The following is a 23206-nucleotide window of genomic DNA, read 5'->3' on the forward strand; positions in this document are numbered from 1 at the left end:
TAACAACTTAAATGTTCACTTAAAAACACAAAGTGCTGAAGTTTTGTAACGTTACGTGTCCTTTTGTCGTTATTATCCATAGCATGTCTGATGTGGGAGATGAGTAATGTTGTTCCCTCGTGGGGGCTGTAGGAGGCTCCCTGCTGTGGGATGTGTTTGCATGGGGGCTGGGTGAGCTGTGGCACTGAGGGAGGGGACCCACTGCCCAGCAGGGAGTCCCACCTGCAAGGAGAATCCTGGGGAAATAGGCACAGAGATGATCACATTTAAAGTAACTTTAATTTTTTTAAAGGTTAAGATGTTGATGGAACAACAGGCACTGAAAGGTAGGGAATATAAGTAAAAATTGTTCTTGCTTCTAAGAAGTGATCACTGAGAAGCCATATTCTTCCCAACTACATAAACACAACTTTATGCCTAGAGAGAAAACTTTCTACGTGCAGATCAGGCAGCTGTGCATTGAGTTATCTTCCTCCATTTCACTGTAAATTGAAAAACTGATTCTGATTTCTGGTTGTTTTTTTTTTTTTTTTTCTTTTGAAAATGAATGTTCCAAAGATGCACTGGGGAAAAAAGTTTTGGAGTATGGCAATATGCAGGAGGAATTAACTGCTCATGCCATTGCGGTTGGCGTTGCGAACACAGATAATATCTGCCAACCAAGGGAATGCCTTTTTCATGCTGTTGCTGCTGTGCTGTCACAGAACAGCTGATCCCACTGGAATGGTAAGGGATATGACATGTCTTTTGATAAACGTGGGAGTATATTTTTGCCTCCTAAAAGAGCAGCCTTAAATATGTATGAAGCTTTTGTGTCCAAGCTGCACGATGGACTGAGATTTTTAATGTAGAGTTTTCCACAGGGGAAGATAGTGAAAGAACAGTTTAATTCCAGTTGGGCCTCACCTGTTTCTGAAATAATGTGCAATATTGGCAGTGCTGTTGAAACCCTATTCTGCCTTCCTCAGAGGCATTCAGCTTCTGCAGCAGCTGAAAGCAGGGGGAGCTTTGGCCAGCCTGGTCTGAAGGCTTGAATTAATGGTCTGTAGGCACCAGAAACTTTCTGAAATGGGTCACAGACCCTGCTCAGTGGGGCTTGGCTATAAAGAATGGTCTTTGCCCTTGAAAGAAATGTTATTAGATTTTGAAATGCAAGAAAAGTTGCTCACTGGAACTGTAAATCTCCAAGCATTCAGCAGAGCAGGTTATTCCCACATTGCTGCTTCATTCATTCGGTAGTTCTGTTTGCAGGAGGTTCTTGAGCAGGTCTTTGGTGGGTCCTTACTGCAGATAGGGGTAATGCAGGCGGGCTTGGATTAGGGACAAAAGCCTGGAATTGCAGCCTCATAGGTATTACTTTCCACTTTGTTCTTGCACCTCCTCCTGCTGTATACTGCATTAAAAAAAAAAAAAAAAATCTAATATGCTTTCTTTACTTTTTTTCTCTAAAATGAATAGCAGTTCTTTTTTTAATGTTTTTACGGTTTTCTGACAGTGCTGAAGCTGCCTGGATAGGAACAGGTTAAAGTGACTGCAGTCGCATTAAATGGGAAAGTCTTGTTCAGCAAGGAGTGCAATGTCATGGAAGAGCTGGGTTTTTTTTTTTTTTAATTTCATTTATAACTATGTAGGAAAAGTAATGAGCCTGTAGGTTCACTATAAATTGATTCACAGTACAAGAATTTGCAGATCTTAGCCACCTGGAATACATTCAGTAGGACAGTAAGCTGTCTGTGTGCCTCTGCACCATAATGCACAGATTAGACAACTAGAAGTATCAACAGTGGAAGTATAAATGGAAAATTCTTAGAGCAGAATAGGTAAGCTTGTTGAGACAGGTATCTGTTCTCCTTTTTGAGAAGGACAGTAGGATGTACAGCCCCAGGAAGAGATGAGGTTCTTACTTCAGTAGATCTTGGCTTCAAGTCATCTACTCAATGTTCTTTTAGCATTTAAAAGCTAAGAGATCACCTCCTTTTGCAGCTACAAAAGCCCAAGCTGTGCCACAAGCTCCTGGTTGCCCCAGATAGACATAGGCAGAACCAATGGAGGGTATTTCCATTTTGTGGAACCTCTCGTGTTATTGTGCGCTTATGTTTTTTTGTTTCTGCTTTCTGAGTTGATAAAATGCTCCCATGAGCTACGTGGACAGTACTAATTGCCATAATTATTGTTTCCTTAATTGCTACAATTATTTTTGCTGGAATAATTCATAGGATTACTTACCTGCTCTAGAAAAGGAAACAGAAAATGCCCTGTAGATACATGGAAAATACTCCTGACTTGCCAAAGTCATTTAGGTTGTCTTTCTACTTGATTGCCATGAAAGTTGTACTAGGGATGAAGGTTGATTTATGTGCCTGCAAAGGGTCTTTTTCATATGCTCTTTTCAGGTCTGGATTAAATTTAAAACAAAATAATCCCAACCAACCAAGCAAGTAAATAAAAAAAATATATATATTCAATGAGAAAATGAGCGGTCCTTATGTTGTATATTTAAGAAATCCCAAGTGGTGTTGGAGATGCTTCCTTTGGTAATGGGTTTCCCCCAGTGCAGTGCTGGCAATGAAGGAGCTGCAGGTGGAAGTGCCTCACTGGCCATTACGGCCCTGCTGAGCTCTGGCACTGCCCTGCTCAGCATCAGTCCTTCCCAAAGGCTGCTCTTCCCTCTTCCACCCCACAATCTGCACCACGCTTCTGAAGTTTATTCGCTGCGTAGTGGAATTGAAATATGTGCTGTACAGTGAGTCAGTTCCTTGGAATGAAGTTATGGATATCTCCTCCCGGTCCTTCCCTGCGTCCTGTTGGTCCATTACCCTTCCTGGCACTGCTTCATTCTCCTGCTGCTGTGTCACTCATGAATTATCTGATGCTGAGAGGTCCACACCACAGTGACCTTGTCTGGTTTTTCACTGATGATGTGTCAAGAACACCAATAGTTCTCTATAAATAAGGAATTTTGGAAACTCCCCAAAGGAAAAAGAGCTTGAGCGAGGGTTGGAAGGTCTGACAGAGCTCCTCTATTGCAGGAGCTGAGCACTTTTGAAAATCTCTCTTTAAAACACTTTGAAAAATGGGATTAGATTGCTGTGTTAATTGTCCTGTTAGTCTGTGAAATAGGTTCAGAGAAGACCCACTCGCTTTGGGGGAGGTGGAGCTCACACAGAGTGCTGGGCTTTGGCAGAAGGGGCCAACTTGGATACAGGCTGAATTCGTGTGCATGAATCATTTATTGTGTTGCTTTTCTTGGTGTTTCTTTTTGTGCTCTTAAAGATATTTCTGTTTTATTCGATGCACTTCTCCTCCAGGCTCAGCTTCTCATTTGTGTCTGATGTTGTTTATGTTTGTATTCCTGTACCTTATGAAACATTCGTCCAATTCCCGTGTAGCTGATTGTGTTGATCTCTAATACATCATTGGGAATTCACTGTGGATAAAGTAAGGGAGGTGGGATGTGAGCAAACAGGACCCTGTTTGAACTCCAATGGCTTTAGTAATTGGTGAGCAGAATGAGAGAAACTGAGGTGAGCTGTGAACAGATGCATGTTTCTGAATGTTTTCTGATATACAAATGCCCTGCTTTAGATGTGCTGCTTCTGTTATGGCACGAAGGACTTTGCTCCTTGGTGTAACTTCTGCATGCAGCAGCAGGTTTGCCAATTGTTTGCACCATTTACACCATGGCAGAGCTGCCAAGAAATGTTCCTTATTGTTCTGACAACTGATTTACATGAAAGCTTTTTTGCAAATTGTTTTGCCTCGTTGTCTAATCGTCAACATTTGATTCTTGAATGTAAAAATCAGCTTGATATGCACTACTTGTGAAATTTCATAATAAAGCATAATAGAGAGGGATTATCAAAGGGCTTTAGTAGGATTTGCTCTCATCATTATCTAAGGCTGTTGGGAATATTACTACCCAGTCTTTTACCAGCCCTACAGGAAGAATTGCAGGATATTTGTCCACTTACACACATTTCAGCAAGACACCCCAGAACAGGACACATGGTGCTAGATTGGCAGCTCAGGACAACCTGTGCTGAGCTTGGATTGTGGAATGGTTTTTGTTGTACGTGTGTTACTGTCCAGCCATGCTGCAGGGCTGGGGGTGCCCTGCTGGTGTTGGCTGTGGGCAAACAGGCTTCAGGTCCCACCCCATCCTGGAGGCATTCAATGGGAAATCTCCCTCCAGCTGTCCATGCAAGCACTGGGATGTCATTGAGTCTCATTTTATACCTGTAGTAAAATGTTCTTCCTGTTGGGAACAAAGTGAAATGTGAAAATTGTAGATGAGTTTTGCCCAGAGAAAATGGCCAGTCAGAAACTTAAAGTAGTTTTATTTCAAGGCAATAAAAACAATTATGTGCAGTTCACAGGATGCTGAAGCTGTTTGTTGTACGATGTAAATTGGTGAACAAAGAGAAGTACTGATGATTAAATCCTGACATGAGAGATTTCTACATATATAAAATCCAAGACCTAAACAGATTCAAGACTGTTGGTCATCCATCAGCTCACACCAAAGTGCTCAGCAGAGGAGGGCAAAGTCTTCAGGCATCTTACTTGTGCAAAGTGAAGTTGCTGGCAGGATTTTGCACTTTGTGCAGACTGATGCTGCTCTGCCAAATAAGAGACAGTCAAGAGGCTTTATCAAAGTGGGATATATATATATATGTATTATTTCCATGGTCAGGAGCTCATATCAGTGGAACCTGATGGGAAGTTGAAAGTAAGGTTGCAGCCAACTGTGAACTTGATGTTACCCTGGTGGGAGCTCATTAATATCTCAACAGGTATACTCATGCATTATCTTAATTTGCACATGATCCTTAGGAAAATTGCCTTTCTAAAGTTTTCTAGTGGCTGTCCTTTGCTGAGGAGGCTCAGGTGGGCCATTTCATTCATCCTTCAGTGAGATACTGAGGAGAAGGGAGCTACTGCATGGGCAGATCTGTTCTGATGTGTCCAGAGTGGGAGTATATGGGGAGGAAGGTGGATAACTCAGGTTTCACCACAGTGCAAACCCTTCAAAACTCTACAAGTTTATATTTTCTCAGTCATGTTTTACTCAGAAACACACAGTTATAGGCCTAATGAAAATGTTTCATGCGGACCCTGCTTTTCCAGCAGCCCAATCAAGAGTGGTGCAGGGATTCGGGGAGAACTTCTTCATTAGCAGAAGAAAATGAGATAAATGAAGAATAATGCTCAATGTTAAAAATAAATTAAAATTAATTAATCACTGACTAATGCAATGGTCCCAGCATTAATCATTCAGTATTATTGTAATCAGAACATCGGCCAGGGAAGCCGTATGAGAAGCTCTGGGCTGTGATGTTTGTCACAATCCTGCTGACAACATGAAGGTTGCCTTCTTACAATCCTGTCTGCACAGGACCTGCTCCCCTCTGCTGGCACCTCTGCTTCCATCGTGGAGCTCTGGGCATGTTCCTGCCCTGCTGGCTGCTGGTCCCAGCTGCTGCAGTGGAGGAAGGGAAAATTAAATCCTTTAGATGCGACCAAATATATGTCTGGTTAATTAAAATAAGTGTGCAGAAATGCTCTATTTAATGATTTCTTGTTGAACCCACACAAAACATCACCAAAATTCTGCTCTGACTGTATGACTTCATGTTGCTTTCAGATGTCCTGTAAGAGGTGCTGGTAGAGAAACCAATCTATGCTCTGAATACTGAAGTGATTTAAACAGCCAAAAGTGCTTAATATTTTATGGGCAGAGGAAAAAGACTTCAAAAAAAAAAAAGGCCCAAAAGGTCTCCTAAGTAACATAAGCACTGGAGCAAATTCTGTCGGAGTTTCTCTTTCTGCAGTAGTGCAGAATGTGATCCTGTTGATTTCAAGTTGAAAAAGTAGCTGTTTACAAGTTGGAATACAAACACTTGCCACAGATTAAAAGATCATATTTCTTCTGTCCTTTTATTTATAATTAATGGTGCTGCACTGGGCTATCGCAGCACAGCTCTGGGTGCTCATGCAATTAGCAGCACCCGTGAAGTCAGCATGGTAACTGTTGCACTTAATATAACGCCATCCAATGGGGTGATGAATTAATCTGATCAGCAGCTGAGCAGGCTCCATGGGCTGCATTGTATAAAGAAGAGAGCAATCCCAAAATATGGCTATCGTGGTGAATGCAGACACCAGCAAATTAGGAACGTGAATTATTGCGGAGGTGCTCAGTGTTCTCTGTGCAACCCTGAGCTAGATGAGAAATCAAGAACCACAGTAAATCAAACACCATTGATTTATTTGTGTGTTGAGAGTGGTCCCCGAGCTTTGCTGGCCCATAGGCAAAGCAGTGAGCAAAGAAATCACGCTTCTTTGCTGCCAGCCTCAATTTTAACTTCTTTAACGTTCTGTGTCTGGAACGTGTGTCAACAAGTGCCTGCGTCGTTCATAATTGCGGGTTGTTTGCATGACTTCTCTTTGCCTGCTACGTCTGCAGCAGCAGCTCTGCTTTGTAGCCCTGCTTTGGCTGTGGCATGCAGCCTGCGTCCCTTCGGACTGCTGTGCTGGCGCTGCCTGCCCTGACCTCTGTGGGCAGGGAAGGCATTGAGCCCATGCTGTAACACTGCCTCTGCTGAGAGGGCAGGAGGACTAATGAATACCCACAGAAATGCTGAGTGGAGGGAGTATGCAGGAGATACTTGGGCTGAGGCATGAAATACTGACCTTGCCACAGCCTAATGATCTAAAATCGTTATATATGATCATGTTTGTTTATATCTCAAGTCTTTTTTTTCCCCTTCTTTGGCATCTCGAGTGAGAATTATGGAAGGCTCCTTAAATTAAGGAGAAGTCCCAGACTGTTACTCAAACAGTTGCATAATGTGTTTGGGGATTAACGTACTGTCAGCTTGGTAACTGCTCCACAGTCTTAGTTATCAGGGAGAAAATAACCTTAGACAATATCCCAGTCTGTTACACAAAGTAACCCACCGTCTTCCCACAAACAGAGGAAGGCTCCTTCTGGCTTCCAGCCACAACAGGTCTGGATTTCAGTTCTGCTGAATTCAGCATCCAAAGTGACCCAATGGTGCTCAGCAGAACGCCAATGGAAAGGCAACAGTGAGGAGTGGTTGGTGTGCGTTGCATTGGGTTGTGCGAAAGGAGGAAATGTAATTGTGAACATGTATGCCTTTGTTCTAATTTGACTGATTTTGTCTAGTTTTACAATTTTCTGCTCGATTTCAATGGAAAGATTGGTGTTTTGATTTGTGCACTGCAATGGAATGTGGCAGAGAAAAGTAGATGGGTGCAAGGAAGATGAACTTAGGCTCAGCAGAAGCTAGATGCTTTAGCTAACTGCTGTGACAAGTGCAATGCATATGTGAACGTGTATATTTATCAGAAATTATTTTTCTCTACAGATCCCACAAATCAGTTATGCCTCAACTGCACCAGAGTTGAGTGATGACAGGCGCTATGATTTCTTCTCACGTGTGGTTCCTCCAGATTCCTTCCAAGCACAAGCAATGGTGGACATTGTGAAAGCTTTGGGATGGAATTATGTATCCACTTTGGCATCTGAAGGGAATTATGGAGAAAAAGGAGTCGAGTCCTTCATGCAAATTTCCAGAGAGGCAGGTAGGCAACACCCGTCCTCCCTCCTGAAAATGCTGTAGAAGTGATGGATGTTATTTTGTACCAATTGTTATGTTGTTCTGGAACATATATTTGATTCTAAAGTTGCTCCAATTCTTTGCAATGCCTCTGTAACGGCTCCTGGGTGCTCTCTTTCCTAAATTGCTTATAGAGTTTCAGAGAATTTGAAATGTTAGTGTTTTTCAATCGTTTCTGGAGAAAATAGAAAGCCCTGAGTCTTATCAAGCCTCTGGTATTCTGCTGGACAGCATTATATTATGTTGACATGGGTAGAAGACAGATTTGAAAATGCTGAGCTTTTATCTCTCCACAGCTAGAAATTGTTTGAAGGCTGCTTGTTGCTACACATTGACTCGTGTCATGCTGCTGCTGTGCACGTCTCAGATTGCTGCCAGTGTATTGCTTTTCTGTAGCATTCCTCTTGACCAATTCTTTTGAGAAAACTCATACATCTTACCTGAAAGGCTCAGGATTGCTGTCCTGGGGTAAGGAGGCATAAAGCCCTGCAGCATGGTGTGAGGCACACCATGCCTCTAGTGGGATGCAAAATGCTTTTCTGGTTGCCTGAGTGCTTCTTTTCTCTTTTTTTTTTTTCTTTCTTAAAGGATAAAGCTTTTTTCAGTGTGCTGGAGAACATCTCTTGTGAGTGGGAGATATTCCAAGAGGACAAGGAGATGCTGTGCCTTATGCTATGCCTGCTCAGGCTTGTGGTATAGCCATCACAATTTTGTTGACGGGAAACCTAATTTTGCAGTTGGCTTTCTGGTTGTGGTTCAGAACGCAGGGCAGACCTGCCCTGGAGGGGTGGCTGCTGTGTCTGTGTGCTCACACCCTTGTCTTGGTAACTTACTCTTCAGGTGAAATAGCTTTGAATTTCCCCAGAGATGACAAAGCATAGGAGGGCTTGGGATGGTATCGCTGGGGATCAAGCTGTACGTCCGCAGCAAGCTGATATGCAATGCTGGATCATTAACGTTTGTAAACTGAAACATTTGATGCAGATCTCCGTGCTAGGAAGGAGAAATAGGCAGAAGATGTCATCAGCGGTGAGCTGTATAAGAGCCAGCTCCAGGAATGGGCACTGATGTATCCTGGTGTGACAGGGAGGATCAGAAATGTGTCCTCACTCTATAAGAACAAGCCCTGTTGCACTGCCTGCAGGAAGTGGCAGGTGTCCCATCCTGCAGCTGCCCTGCCGTCCCAATGCAAAAAGCTGATAATACTGAGCCAGAATTCAGTCTTGAATGACAGGATTCCCTGGGCAGGTGGGGAAGGGGCTGTTGGTATGGGGCAAGGGGGCCTGGACAGGACAGTTGATGCCCTGCAGCACCCATTGAATGTGCTGGGTCCTGCAGCCAGTGCCAGGGCTGCAGGGGGTGGGGGAAGGGGCTTTGGAGGGGTGTCAGAGCTGTTGTGTTCTGTTGGTATCATGTAGTGCGGCTGTATTTGCATGAATTTGTCTGTTCATTTGAATGCGTATTTATGCAGTATTAAAGAAAATGGTTTGGGATTTAATACCGTAGGAAGTGATAAATACCAGCGTTCATTATAATTTAAAATTTACTTTATTTGCAAATATCCACTGTTGCAAAATCTTACAAGAAATGCGTTCTCCACGTCAAGGACAAACTCTAGCTGAATAATACTCTATCACTTCATAGACTTCGGCAGAATTAACTTAATGACTGGAGCTGCTAATGCAGTCAACTTGTAAGTCAACGTTCTTAAAGAATAAAGCATAAACCCACAAGAACGCCCTGCATAAAGCAGCTTTGTGTGCAGGGTGATGTAGGCTGTGCCTGCCACAGCTCTGTGTCGTGCAGATAAAGATTGGGTGAGGTTCTGAGAGTCCCTGTCAGCACGCTCCTGCTCTTCTAAAGCCCAGAAAAGTACCAGGAGGTCCTGCCTCCGTGGAATGTGGAATCACAGAACCACGGCGTGGTTGGTTGGAAAGGACCATAAAGCCCCCCCTGCTGCCATTGAGCTCTGCTGCTGGTGTCTGTGGGCAATGCCCAGGGGCTGTGCAGCTCGTGCCAAAGCCTGAGATGTGCGGGCTGTTGTCACCTGTAGCCAGCTGCCTCGTATCTCATAATCAGCATGGTTTGGCACAGAAGGGTTTAGTCCATAGGTACCAGCACGCTTCCTGTCTTTGGAATCCAGAGCAAGCTAATTATCCTAAATTCAGCTTTCCGTCCAGACTGGTTTCAGATTCAGCCAAGATCTTAGGAATGGCAAGGATGAGTAGAAAGCATTATCCATGCTCAGTGTTTAAATGTGCTCTGGTATATAACGACTTTGCTTGATCCTTTGAGTTAATAATTCTTCACAAAGTGACTTTTATTATGAGTGCTTCAAGCGAGTTTGAATATGTCATTGTGGCAGGGGATGAGGATTTGAAACATGCTCTGCAGTCTGTGGGATTAATAAATTAGAGAATGCTCTAATTACAGAAAATCTAAAGGACAATTTCAGATTATTAATGAAACTACTGAATACTCAAATTTCAAAGATTAATTCATCTTTGATTTTTTAAAAGATTAATCTGTACCAGAAGGTTAATTGCTATCTGTAAGATATATATATATTGAAGTCGTTAGCAAAAAACCACTTGACTGCCTCCTAACAGATAAATGAAAGATCCAGCATGCATTTATCCATCTTTTCCTCTCCCTGAATTCCTCTCCCCAACCTCCTTGTGGAGGTTGCTAGCCCTGCCTGTGGTAAGAGGATTGGAGACTGATGATCCTTGAGGTCCCTTCTAACCCTGGGCCATTCTGTGATTCTCTGTAGTTGCCTGTTTGCAGATCAGTGCCCTGGCAGCTTTGCTGTGCAGCAGTGTGTTTTAACCAGGCACCCAGATCCAGCTCCTCCCTTCTGCTTCCCTCAGCTCTGTGCCCATTGCCCATAGCTGGGGCAGCTCATGGACTTGGCTGGGGCTGTGCACAGAGCAGAGCTGTTGTATCCCATAGAGAGGGCTGCCAGCAGCCATGGGCAGTCTGCAAGCCAGAGTTCATCCAGGTGTCGTTCTCAGCCACTTGGAAGGGATGGAAAAGGCAGATTCTGGAGCAGCACATCATTTTGCTTTGTGTTCCAAATATGCGAAAAAAGAGATTAAAGCCCTCGTATCGGAGGGCTGATGTGATTATTATGTATACTGAAGCTTTTCCCAACAACTTTCAGTTGTGGTGCCACATCTCTTAAAAGGCCGTCACCACCTTGACAGAAAAAAAAGGTGGAATAAACTTTAATCTGCTCTCGCATAGGAAGCGCAGCATTTGCAACAGTCTCTTCATCTTCTTTTCCTTTTTATTCTTTATTTTTTGCTGAAGAATTTTTTGTAATATTCATTAATTCCTCTCTTTCCCCAATCCTCGATGCCATGCAGCAGCCCTTACATAAGGCTGAGACAGCCTGCACAGCTGGGCAGCCGGGCTGGCTCAGAAGGGGAAGAACCATCCACAGCCATCCATTGCCTGGGCAGAGAGGGGACCCTGCTGGTCTGAACCCTCTTCCCCATAATGGGGTTTTTTCCAGCAGTGACGTTGGCCGGCATTTCTTTCCTATCCTTGCCTTTCTTTTTATCTTGTTTTTCCAGATTTATATTTGCTAGCAGAAAACATGCATATGCACACGTGTATGTGGCTGAATGAGATGCGTTGCCCTCACGCCTGACAGATGCAAAGTGTTGCTCCATCAGATGAATCATTTTTTGGAGTGCCATTAAAATCTGTGCATTAAATGTATAGAAGTTGACATTCCATCCTCAGTGTCTCACACAGCATTTCTCTGGGCTCCTGTAGGTCTGTGCAGCTGTCTATTATGGCCCTGAATCCATATTTTTTTAGTAGAACTGTGCTGTCTTTGGGAATGCCGTTAGCGCAGATTATCACTGGAGGACATGAGAGAGTTAAATCATTGCTGGGAGGGAGCTGTGCACACTGACAGTATTCTGAGGGAAGGGAGACTGTTCTGCCAGCACCTCCAGGAGAGCACTGATTCCTACTGCCACGTAGAAACTCAGGATTTCTTTTATCATGCATTTAGATACTAATAAAACATCTCTCCTTTTTGTATCCGCTGAAGCACTGCTGCCTCCTTTTAGGATACGTACTGTAAGTAGAAGTGCATTGCCACAAACACTGATGTGAAACGTGGGCTTTGGGCAAGTTGCTCTACTGGGGGTGTCTCACACACTGCAAGGATTGGAACCAGGTGGTCCTTCAGACCCCTTCCAGGCTCAAATACTCTGTGGTTCTATGCAATTTGAAAACTGTTGCTTTCCTTCCCGTGTTTCTGAAGTAACAATTGTTTTGTCATGTTCAGACAGTTGGGAAATCTCTGAAGTTGTACCAACTCGTGTTGTGTGCTGCAGTCTGTTGTAGGTTCTGTACTACAAGCGTTGCTTATGTTCTGTTCTGATGCTGGGACAGCAGCAGTGCCTTTACCAAGGTCTTCCTGATGCTGTTTTTAGAGATGCAAAAGCAATAATAGTATTATTTCTAGAATATTCAGCACTCCTGAATGAAATCTTGTCAGGTTTGTGCAAAACACAGAAATTTCCATTTGGTTTAGAAGCTGGTGAACGCGCCTTGGCTGCCAGTGTAACCATGAATGGAGACTTGCTCCATACCTTCACACCAACAGAAATGCAGATATAATTCACAGAAGGGTTCTTCTTAAACTGTAAAGATCCAGTAGAAGATTCACTGGAGCCTTGGATTGCAGTTGATTAAATATTGTCCTGACAGTGGGAAGGAAGGAGCGTCATCCAAAGCACAGCGCCAAGCTGCCACCATGGCCGTGCTCGGCTGCGAGAGGCAACCTCAGTGAGAGCAGCAGGCAGCCACGTCCTTCAGGCACTGCTTGGCTGCTGGCTTCCCACTGGTGTTGGTTAGAGCCCAAGCAGGTGTCTGGATTCATGGGGAGAATCCCTCTGGATGTGGCGGAGCTGGGATAGGGCGACAAGGTCTGAGTTCTCCTTTTGGAGCATCTGTGTCTCCATGGGGGAATGCAGGTACCAAATAAAAGCATGAGATTACAAAAGAGAAGCATGAGATTTTACAAGGAATCCATGTGTTGGTATAAATGCCATAGGTGTATTCTCCTGTATTTTGTCACTGTTTGAAGGTAAATGCATGGCATAAGTGTATGGAGTCCTTAGGATCTTGCTCAGGGTGGGAATTAGGAGCACATGGTTTAGGTGCCCAGAAATCCTGCAGCCCAAATAGTGGCATAATTCTGTGCTGAAACGAGTGGGGGGTCTGAGTAATTCTTCCTGCTCAAATAGACTCGCATGAAATCAATACAGTGGAGTTCGGGGAGCAGCAAGGAGATAAAGATGTGACACTATGACTACCTCAGGGTCTGCTTATGTGAAATTTGAGACCCATTCCGTGCTGATACACGCAGAAACTTTTCTGCTGTCCTCCTGAGTGATCTCACACAGCTGCTTTCCAGGCTGAAAAGAATTCAAGTGTTATTGGAAAGCTGTAACAGTCTGTTGTCACAGTTGTGGCATAAGTCACTTTAATGATAATATCTGCCTTTTTATGGCATTTATTGAATGTTCTGAGATTGCTTTTCAAGGAGCGGAGTAAAATTGAAATAGCAAAGTCTTGTTACTAAAGAAATAACTGCCAGGATCCCTTAAAAATGTTACCCCAAATTTAAAAGCAACATTGCTTTCATGGTTATGTGGAATGTATCTTGTGGATCAGTTGAAAATAAATGATTGGTTAAGTCTTTGTTATTCCAAAGCAGAGCGATGTGCTGTTGAGCCTTTATTTTTACCAGTCAAGTTAGCCCCAGGGGATGCTCCTGTGCTTTGCAGTGTGCGTGTCCCACATTACCCAAGTGAAGGATTTGGTTTGATGTGGATTTTTTAAGCTGTTCACCCCTCATCCAGCTGCTTTTTTTCATTTGCCTGTTGAAAGGTTTCCTACATCTCATGGGTAAAGTGTTCCTCTTGGTAAAGGTAGCAGTACAGAGCAGGAACAGAGGAGTGAGAGCCTTCGTGTTCGTTCTGCAGCCATCTGCTGGGAAGAAGAGAAGTTTGGGGGGGGGGGGGAGAGGAAGCAGTGATGGAAACATTAGGGGAAGGGAGAATAAATCAGTTAATGCATATCCAGAAGCTTGGGGGGAAAGTCCTGCTGAAGTTCAAAAGCTGATGTTTTGGGTAAGACTGGTAGTAGGGGCAAAGAGGAGTTAGGATTTATTGAGCGATAAGAGGAAGGGAGAAGTCTGTGGACAACAAGGCAGGTGTGACTGTTATGGAAGGAGAGATGAAGAGCTGTGAAATGAAAATTGGTAGAAGTAGCTGGGGTTGGAAAGATTGAATCACAGCGGGGAAAAAATCCATGAATAAGAAAGCCTTGCCATAGAGCATGGGCTAGAAAAAGGTATTTATTTCACTGAGAAATTAATGATTTCAGAAGCAGAGCTGAGTTTGATTCTGAGGTAGAATTTCTGTCCAAAGCTCACGTTTTCTGCCTGAGGACAGTGCTGCCAGGCTGCTGCTGAAGCCTCCAAGCACTTTGCTCCTCCCCACACCTCCTGCCCACCTCCCAGCACACCAGGGTGACCCCAACCCAGCTTCAGTGTGAAGTGTCTTGTCTGCTTTCCTGGAGGAACGACGTGCATTTCACAAACACCTCCTGCTGAGGCGTCCCCTGCTCTCATTTCGACTTTCCCTACAGAAAATAGAAATGTTATGATTACGCTGAGCTCATCCCATGGGATGTGTCCATTTTATAGAGTGGGATAAATGTGTTGGAACATCATTTTGGACCATCTCAAGGTGCAGTTCTGCATCTGAGGGATAAGATAGAATCAAACACAGCAAGTTACTGCTGTTTCTGTCATGGAAATTTGGCATCTCAAGAGGAAATACAAAATATCGCCTCATCTTGCACCTCTCACACTTGCCAGTCCCTTTCACTTCTTGCTAATGCAAGGAACAGCTTTCATAGCCATGGGGGAGCAGCAGCACATAAATAATGCTGAGCTGCATCTTCCATCACGCGCCCTCCCCTTTCCTTCCCCTTGGACTGCAGATGCTGACAGGCACCCTCTGCCCTCTGGGGGATGGCTCTGTGCATCGCTGTGATCTCCATTGCTTGCCTGGCCCAGCCCTAGAGCCATGCAGACCTTCCTTCTGCCATCCCCTGGTGCAGAAAAAAAAAGATCAAGCAGAGGAAAAAAAAGCCCACTTAGCTAAATTGTGGCAGGTGTATCGTCAATTGTGATCACTTGAGTTCATCCTTTTTTCTTTACATGTTTGCAGGAAAGTTGATTAGTAAGACAGTGTTTCAAGCACTTTGGGCTACTTGCTGCTCGCATCATTAGCAGCCTTACAAAGATTTTGTATGTATGTCGTTGGTGATGAAACAGAGTAAACTTAGAGTAATGCAGAGGCAGCTCAAATGTGTGGATGCTGCTTGAAGTTTGAATCAGATTTTATGCTAACTCTGTGTATTATTCCACATAAGTGAGCGATCTCCATACTAACGGAAGATGGGAATGCTCTGCTATGTTGCTGTTTGTCTGGAGGAGCACAGGTATGACACAGATGAACTCTGTATCCAGGATTTGGCTGGAAAATAAGGCGTTCTGTGCTGTCTCTGCAGCCTGCTCAGCAGGAATCCCTTGCAGGACAAGCTGTTGCAGCTCCTGGGGGGCTCCAGAGAGAGCAAGGTTAGGCTGATGTGGGGTTTGGATGAGCTGGTGGAGCAGCTCAGCTGCCATGCCGCTCCTCGGAGCCACCTGTGGCCGTTACCCCCTGGGATTCTGTTCTCAGGCTGTGGGGATGGACCATCTCAGAGCTGCTCTATGCAGTCTATCAGGTGTGTTCTCCTGCCAGCAGCCCTGTGCTTTCAGGTGGCCTCCCAGCAATGGAAGGTTTTATCTGGATGGACAAGTCTGCATGTGGCTATCAGCCTGCTTTAGTCGAAGAGAAGTTATAATTTAATTCTCTGAATGCATTTAGTGTCTCCCCATAATTTCACTAATCCATGTGTCTAATCAGCCCTCTAATTGATTCCCAATTTATCTTTTGTCTGTACTTTGTCCTCCTGTAGCCTGATGTTTCTCCTCAGATCTCCCTTCTCCCTCTGCAGTGTCTCGGTGCTTCTCTGCACCTCTGTCTCGGTGCTTCTCTTCTCTGCAGAGAAGCTTCTCTGCTTCTCTGTGCTGCAGCTCTGGGCAGCACAGTGCTATTCTGCAGTGGCTTAAATTCTAGCTTCACTGTAAAACAGTGTCTCCTCTACCTAGATCAGTGCACCAGTGGCACAGCTACACTGGTAAAAAGGCCAATTTAAAGATGACGTGATCTTTAGACTTGGCATTAGCTGGAGTTATAGTTATTTCTAATGCTTGGGTTCCCTCCCCGGGGGGGAGCTGTGTTGAGATGTGCTGGTTGGGGCTTCGTTGGGCAGTCCTGCAGGTGAACGGCTGCCCTGACAGGCAGGGTGTTTGTAGTGTGGGAATCCCAAAGAGAGCAGCTCTTCTGCTTTGAAAATGAAGGCTTTTGCTGATACGACTGTGCGTTGAGTGCAGGATGAGGATGTGGAACAGCAGGAGGCTTATTTGAAAGCTTTTTGCTGACTTTTCATTGCTGTTTATATATTTCTTTTAGAGCCATTTTTATATCCAGGCGAAAGAAAGTCTAGACAGATTGTCTAAAAACTTTTATTAGCTAATTAAGGTTATATGGCGGGTGTATCATTGCTGGGTAATGTGTGGACTCTGGGTAAGACGGGCTTTTGCTTTGTGGCCTGCGCCTTTTGCCGAGCACGCTTTTATTATTCCCTGCGATTGCTCTTTCCATGTTTCAACATCAAAAACAAGTCCCAGTTGAATTCTTATGTTTGGACATCTGAATCTATACGAAGGGACTGGAGAGCCTTGATTTTCTCCAAAACACTGAGCATTCGTGGCTTCCATTAAAATTGATTGGAGATGCAATTGCTCCGTGCACACAGAAATCAATCTGGCCTTCAGCGGTTGTCTCCACGCTGCGGCCTCAGCATTCGTGTGTGGTGGGAGATTGACAGCCCTGAGAGCTGAGCTCTGGAGCTGTAATGCAGCAGCCTGGTGACATGTCTTATCAGAGACTAAATCCCAGAAGGAGTCATGCTCCCGGAGAGTAACACCATTCACTTTGATAAATAACTCATCCCTCTGCTGAGCCTGCTGGTTTATTGCTGGGGAGTGTTTATTTGGAGCTTGGGGTGAGGTGTGCTTTCTTTGGATGTTGGTTTATTAAAATTGGTCTTACTTAACCAGCTCAAACTGGGTGATAACGGTGCCTTGTTCCCCTGGAGCCAGGATGAATTTCATCGTGGATGTTCCCACTTTGTACTGAGTTCCCATTCCCCCTCAGCGATTGCCTGAATGCCTGACTGCCATTTCTTGTGTTCCTGTGAATGTTCATAGCAGCCAGCACTCATCTCAAACCTCCGATTGCTGTAACTGAGTAGCTTTTATTTATTAACATCAGGAGGGAAGACAGAGAAACAGCATCGCAAAGTCTCAGCCAAAGAACGTAACACACAAAGCTGTTCCTTGAAATAAACATCTTTGAAAAAATCTCTACAGAAGCTCCGGACTGCACGGCCCCCGTTGAGGTTCTTCACACTCAGATGCCCTGTAATGCCAGCGCTCTGTAAGATGCAGTAAAAAAGCAATTAGCACTTTGGAGTGCTCTGCAAAATTTTATTAGTCTTCTGCCTCTTGGGCTCTGGCAAAAAAATTGCTGTTTTACTCGAGATGTCTTTGATGCATTTTTTTTTTCAGGCTTTTCCAAAAACGAATACAGGAGATGAGGCTGTAGTACAGTCAACCCAGCAACTTGTAATCCTACTTCCCAAGAACTTCAAAACTCATTAAACTCACTTCTTTGCAAAGACATTCCATACTTCTTCTGAAGGAGGGAAGATTTAGGTTGGATGTTAGGGGGAAGTTCTTTACTAGGAGAGTGGTTAGGCCCTGGAACGGGCTGCCCCGGGAGGTTGTGGATGCCCCGTCCTTGGACGTGTTCAAGGCCAGGTTGGACGGGGTCCTGGGCAACCTGATCTAAATGTGTATGTTTGGTGGCCCTGCCAGGCAGGGGGGTTGGAACTACATGATCCTTGAGGTCCCTTCCAACCCGGGTGATTCTGTGATTCTTCTCCATCTCTCTTTTCTTCTGCTCATCACATCTGTGTTTCCTATGTGACTCTAGATTAAGGGCTGCAGGAACTTCAGTGTCCAAGAAGGCCATTCTTTGAGCTTGAGAACCAATACTTCTGTTCCATCATTGCCATTTCTTCACTTGCTGGAAAATAGGGAACAAATCTCCAGAGCTAAAAACAAGAATAAAAGGGGCCAACAATACTGTTGCTTGCAGTGGGAGATGCTGCCCAATTGCTGCAGCCTGGGACTGTGCCCAGACCCTCTATGGCAGTGTTCTGGTTCAGAGATTGGTGCTGAAGGGCATGGACACTGATGAGTGAGACAAGGAATGACTGCTTTCCAGTGTAACCATCTTGCTGGTTTTGGGTGGGATATGTTCTGTTCTTGGTGGCCATCACTGGGTTTGGGCTTCTCAGAGAGCTCCCCCTCATCATTGCACCCCACAGCTGTGGGGGGATGCACCCACATTGGGCACAGGCAGCTCTGAAGGCTCAGACCCGCACTGCAGGCAAACAAGGCAAGATGAGATCATGCTCGGTTTTGCTGTTTGATTTTCCTGTGAGATTTCAATGACCTCCCTAGCACAAAAAAAGAAAACATGTTCTTTTCATCGTTGCTCCAATTCTAGTAGGTTTCAAAGCAAAACCTGTGTGGTTCTTGTCAGTTTCAGAAAGCCTTTCTTAAAGCAGAATACTACTGATTAAGCTTTAGTGACATATTTTTCTTAAAAGGAGCTAGGAATCGTAAACATTAAAGATGGGGAAGATGTAATTTGGGTGTCATTAGTATTTAAGCTGCTTTTCTCTTTCATAGATGAATGCACACAGGTGTATTAGCAGCTGGGTTTGAATGTAGGATTTTTCTTGCCCTGTCCTATTGCAAAAGTGGTTTAAAATGCTTGGTATTGAAAGCTTATTTTCCAGCTATGTCCTTTGCTCATCTGAGTAACTGTGTCAAGGATTGGTCTCCATCCAAGAGGAGCAGGAGCTCTCTCCTCTCTTTTTCAACCAGCCAGTCTCTGTGGAATGTTGCTTGGGATGGCAAATCCATCCCAAACTGCTCCCCAGCCCAAGGCTGGCAGTGCTGGCAGCAGTGTGCAGCATGAGGGCTGTGGGGCTGCTCTGGGCTCCTGCACAGAGCTTCTCTGAGGGATTTGCCTCCAATTTTGACTTTCAGTTTTAAGGAACAAGCCTACAGTTACCTAGATTTACAGCTTTCCTTCCTCCTTGCTCCAGAAGCAGACTTCAATTAATTATGGTGTCCCTTATCTCTAAGAGCATCTCTGCAGCATAGTAGCACCTGCATAAGCACCCATGAGCATGCTGGTGGTGTGGGGCAGGAGGGATGTGTCTCAGTCTTGTCTGTAAAATCACAGTGATGGAGCCTATAGACTTGTGCCTATGTCTATTTAGAAAGAAAAATGGTGTCCAATTTCTTTTTCAAGTTTAACTGGTGCAAAACTGACTCTAGTCTTGTTTGCCGTGGTACAGAATTCATCGGCTGCTGAATTACAGAGAAGTGCATTACTAGGGAATTCATCTAGCAAAAGACTCACTGACAGCACAAAATATGCAAATAACAGTGATAGGGGAAACCAGATCTGGAGACAAGATCAGGAACGTGCAAAATCCTAAATATTCCATGCCATATTGTATGACAGTGACATGATCAGACAGGGAGTCGCGTTATTTTAACTAAGAGCCATACTTAGAACAGCCTGGGAGAACGTCATCTGGGGAGAGAAATTGGCCTAAGTGGGAAAACTATCTCCTCAACTTCTGATTTTCCTGATGCAATGTATGGACTGGGGAAATGCTTTTCAATCCAAGATCCGTGCTGTCGTTATAACAGTGTGACTTACTGTAAAGTGCTGGGCACTGTGGCTGGAGATGGAAAGGTTGTCAGGATACATTAATTAGAGGAACATCACAAAGTGTTTGGTCATAAGGGTTCATAGATGTGGTCACTGGCATTCTAGCACATAAGGAATTCTGCAGTTACCAAAACATGTATCATACTTGTGAAAAGCCACTTTTAGTTCTATGAGTAACCTTCAAAGTGTAATAAAGATAACTTTATAGAGGATAGTGCAGGTCTGTGAAATAATACCTTTCCGTTTTCAAGTTGCAGCAGCTGACACCAACTCAAGAAAGGTAATATCTTGTTATACAGTGTCTCAGTTTCATATCTCAGGTTTTATCTCTCTTACATACATGTAAATTTTTAGTCTTTTTCTTTAAGAGGAAAACTAACTGGGTTGCCAAACGGAGCATCTTCCATGCAAGGAGGCTGGGTGCCATGCTGCCTGCTTGCAGCTGGAACCCCAGTGCTTCTGCAGGAAGCGTAGGACATGTGAAAGGAAGAGCAAAGTGCAGATTTTCTGTGCTGTGGTTGCAGCTGTATTCACGACATGCCTTCATACAGCACAGGGGAGGTGGGGTCACCATCCCTGGAGGTGTTCAGAACCACCAAGATGTGGCACTGCGGGATGTGGGCAGTGGGCATGGTGGGAGGGTTGGGGCTGAGCATGGGGATTCTGGAGGTCAACCTTAAAGGTTCTGTGGCTTGGTGAACGTATAAATGACCTCATTCGTGGCCTAGTGCATCTCTGTGATGTGAGCAGTGCTGGTATCACTGTGCTAGAGGAGGAAGAACAGAGGCACTGCATGGGTTTCTCAAGATGTCACTAGGGGAACTGGCAGATAAAGAGCACGAATATATATATATTTTTCTAAACTGAGCATGACTTGGGAAAACTCAGAGCTTGTGTGTTTAATTTAAGGAATATCTTACTGCTGACATTTTCCTGTAGGAAATGGCAAAATGCAGGAATTCAGCCAGCGTTCTCTTCTAGTTGCTCTGGGGGCATTTCTCTCTTGGTCAGGGCGAAGCTCCAGCTCTTGGAGCCATTTGGGAGGTTTCTAATCCTATTACAGAGAACGGCGAAAGTTTTCCCTGCAAGTCTTTACACATCCTTATCAAGTTTAAATGTCTCATTGCTTTGGCAGCTGATGTTTTTCTTGAAATATTAACTCTTCTGTAAAAATGACATACTTTCAGTGAGATAAGCCATTTGATTCTGTCAGTTTGTTTCTAAGCTTCCTGTCCTAAATCAAATACCTTTAAGGGGAAATAGTTCAGTCATCGGATAAGATATGTACATTTCTCACTTCTATATTATTTAAATAAGACACAATTATACTTCTCTTCTTTATGTAGATGCATTCTTTTTACCAGTTAAATCGTTTTTTATGTAACCATTCAAGGAGCCACATATTCTACAAAGATAAAACAAGAAAATAGATGGGCAGCAAAATGGTCAAATGTGGAAGCGTATTAACAGGGAGGGGAACAAGAATGAAATCTGACCTGTGATTTTGCTTTTAAATGTGGAATTTCTCTAGAGTTCCTATAGGTAGTCACTCTTTTCTTATAACTGAGTCTTCCATCTCCATTGACCCAAATCTTCTGCGTCTGTGACAAAGCCCTGTTACTGCAAGAAGGTTAACAGCACTGGGAATAACGTGCTGGTGGTAAGAAGGTAGATGTTGACTGCTCTTGGTAAATAATGGGTTTTAACTTGGCGTGTGGGCATGGTGTCAGTCCCAAGGCTGAGGCAGGGGAAGCTGAACGCTGCTTGTAACAGGAGGGGGGGGCTCAAGCAGCAGCCATCCGTCCTGCAGCTCCTGCTGCCTTCGCTGGTGGCCACTGCAGTATCATGAGTGTCATGATGTGGTGTTCAGGAAAGGTTTCTTAAGCATAGGAGGGGGAAATCGGCGTGAACAGTGGTAATTCTGTCCTGGTGTTGTGCACACAGATAGGAGCCCTGTCCTTCCTAACAGCGTGTTGGGAAGGATGGAGGCAATGTTCACCCACCAGGCAGCCCCCAGGCTGCTTGCAGCAGAGCAGTCCTCTGTGGAGCAGCACAAGATTGGAGAGAGGGAGCAATGCGGTTAGACTGATTATAGAGAGCAGCTCAGTGTTTCTGATAAAATAATTAATCTAACTTCTGTCCATTTTCTGCATTCTTTATTCCCTAATGCAGCCATCCCACTTTGCTTTCAAGCTAGTGCTGCAGCTGAGAGGCCTGATTAAATGGCAAGGAAGCCTTCTAAATGAAAGGATCCATATCTAGCTACACTCATTATCAGTTCCAAGAAATTAAATCTACCATAAATGATTTACTCTGAAGCAAATCAAATAGACATTGGAAAGACGAAGGGCAGAGTGACCGTAAGATTGCATCTTGGTGGGAGGAAGCAGTGATTAAAACAAAAAACAAACAAAACAAAAAACCCCAGACCTGGCTTCCACTCCCACAGACAGCATCCTTGCCTAGAGTCTGGGCAGTTACCCTTGTGCTTGCCTTGAATATCCTGTAAGTTGTGCAGTGGTGGAGGATGCGATATTTATCTCAAGGAATCGGAAATCTTTTATGGCTGGCTGCTCCATAAGGCACTCTAACACTTAGGTTTTGTCTGTACAGATTGCTGTTCCCCTCTGCAGATTTATGTATTCATTTTTCTTTCAAGGATGTGAATATAAAAACCTCTAGAAATTCACCTTTGCTCTCACTGAAGACAGACATAAACAAGAAGCTCAGAGCAGCAGCAGCATTCTTCCACAAGCTGTGGTTAAAAATAACAGAGACAGTCTGTGTGTGACATGCAGTGACTTCTCATCTTCTGCTTTCCTGTCCCTCAAAATTTGTGTGTATACATTGCTGTGTATCTCTCTTTTCCACTCTGCCTATACTTACATGGTGCATTTGGTTGCTCCTCATCCGTGTTTCTTAAATCTATCCTGTTCACAGTGCAGTACCCCTGGCTTTGTGCCTTGCATGTGGAGATGGGTCTGAGGAGGGTTTGGCCCTTTTGTCAGGGATACAGAGTTGTCACCAATCTGGAGGACATGTGGAGCTTTAGGAGAGAGCTGCAATGTTAGGATGTGCAGGAACACTGAGACCACGTTGCACACAACATACTACGCTGCCCTTGTGCATGTGCAGATTGGTTCAGGCTGCTGCTGGGCAGGCTTCCTAGAGTACGTGATGCCCTTATGCTTAAAATAATAATTAAAACCATTTTAAAAAGGCAACTTCCCCAGCCTCTACTTCATTGTTTTTAACATTCCATGCTGCATGTTGTCCAGAGCATCCTTGGGCTTGTTCCAATCCAGCAACGATAGCATTTGGTTCGGTATGCAGTGCTGGGGGAAGCTGGATGTCAAATCTGTAGCTCTGGTGCAGATGAAATTCAGAGCTTTGGCCAAGTTTTTCAGTAGAATATTCCAAAGCCAGCTGAGGTCAAAAGAAGTCAATGAAATTTTTCACCGTGCTGTTTCAGCTTCCCCAAGGGCAAAGTCAGAGCGATGCAGGTTTACTTCGCATTTAGGCTTCCAAATATTCTCG

General features: G+C 44.4%; 1 protein-coding gene across 6 annotated transcripts in view; it reads left to right on the plus strand.

Annotated features, from left to right (window-relative positions):
• Window positions 1-23206, plus strand: part of GRM7 (glutamate metabotropic receptor 7) — a 223279-nt gene that overhangs the window by 67580 nt on the left and 132493 nt on the right. For all 6 annotated transcript variants that reach the window (XM_048957323.1, XM_048957324.1, XM_048957321.1 and 3 more), the window contains exon 2: window positions 7392-7608. In XM_048957323.1, the coding sequence (XP_048813280.1) occupies window positions 7392-7608 (217 nt within the window). The remainder of the gene's footprint in view (window positions 1-7391; window positions 7609-23206) is intronic.

This window comes from Lagopus muta, chromosome 11, assembly GCF_023343835.1.
Source record: "Lagopus muta isolate bLagMut1 chromosome 11, bLagMut1 primary, whole genome shotgun sequence".
Taxonomy (NCBI): domain Eukaryota; kingdom Metazoa; phylum Chordata; class Aves; order Galliformes; family Phasianidae; genus Lagopus; species Lagopus muta.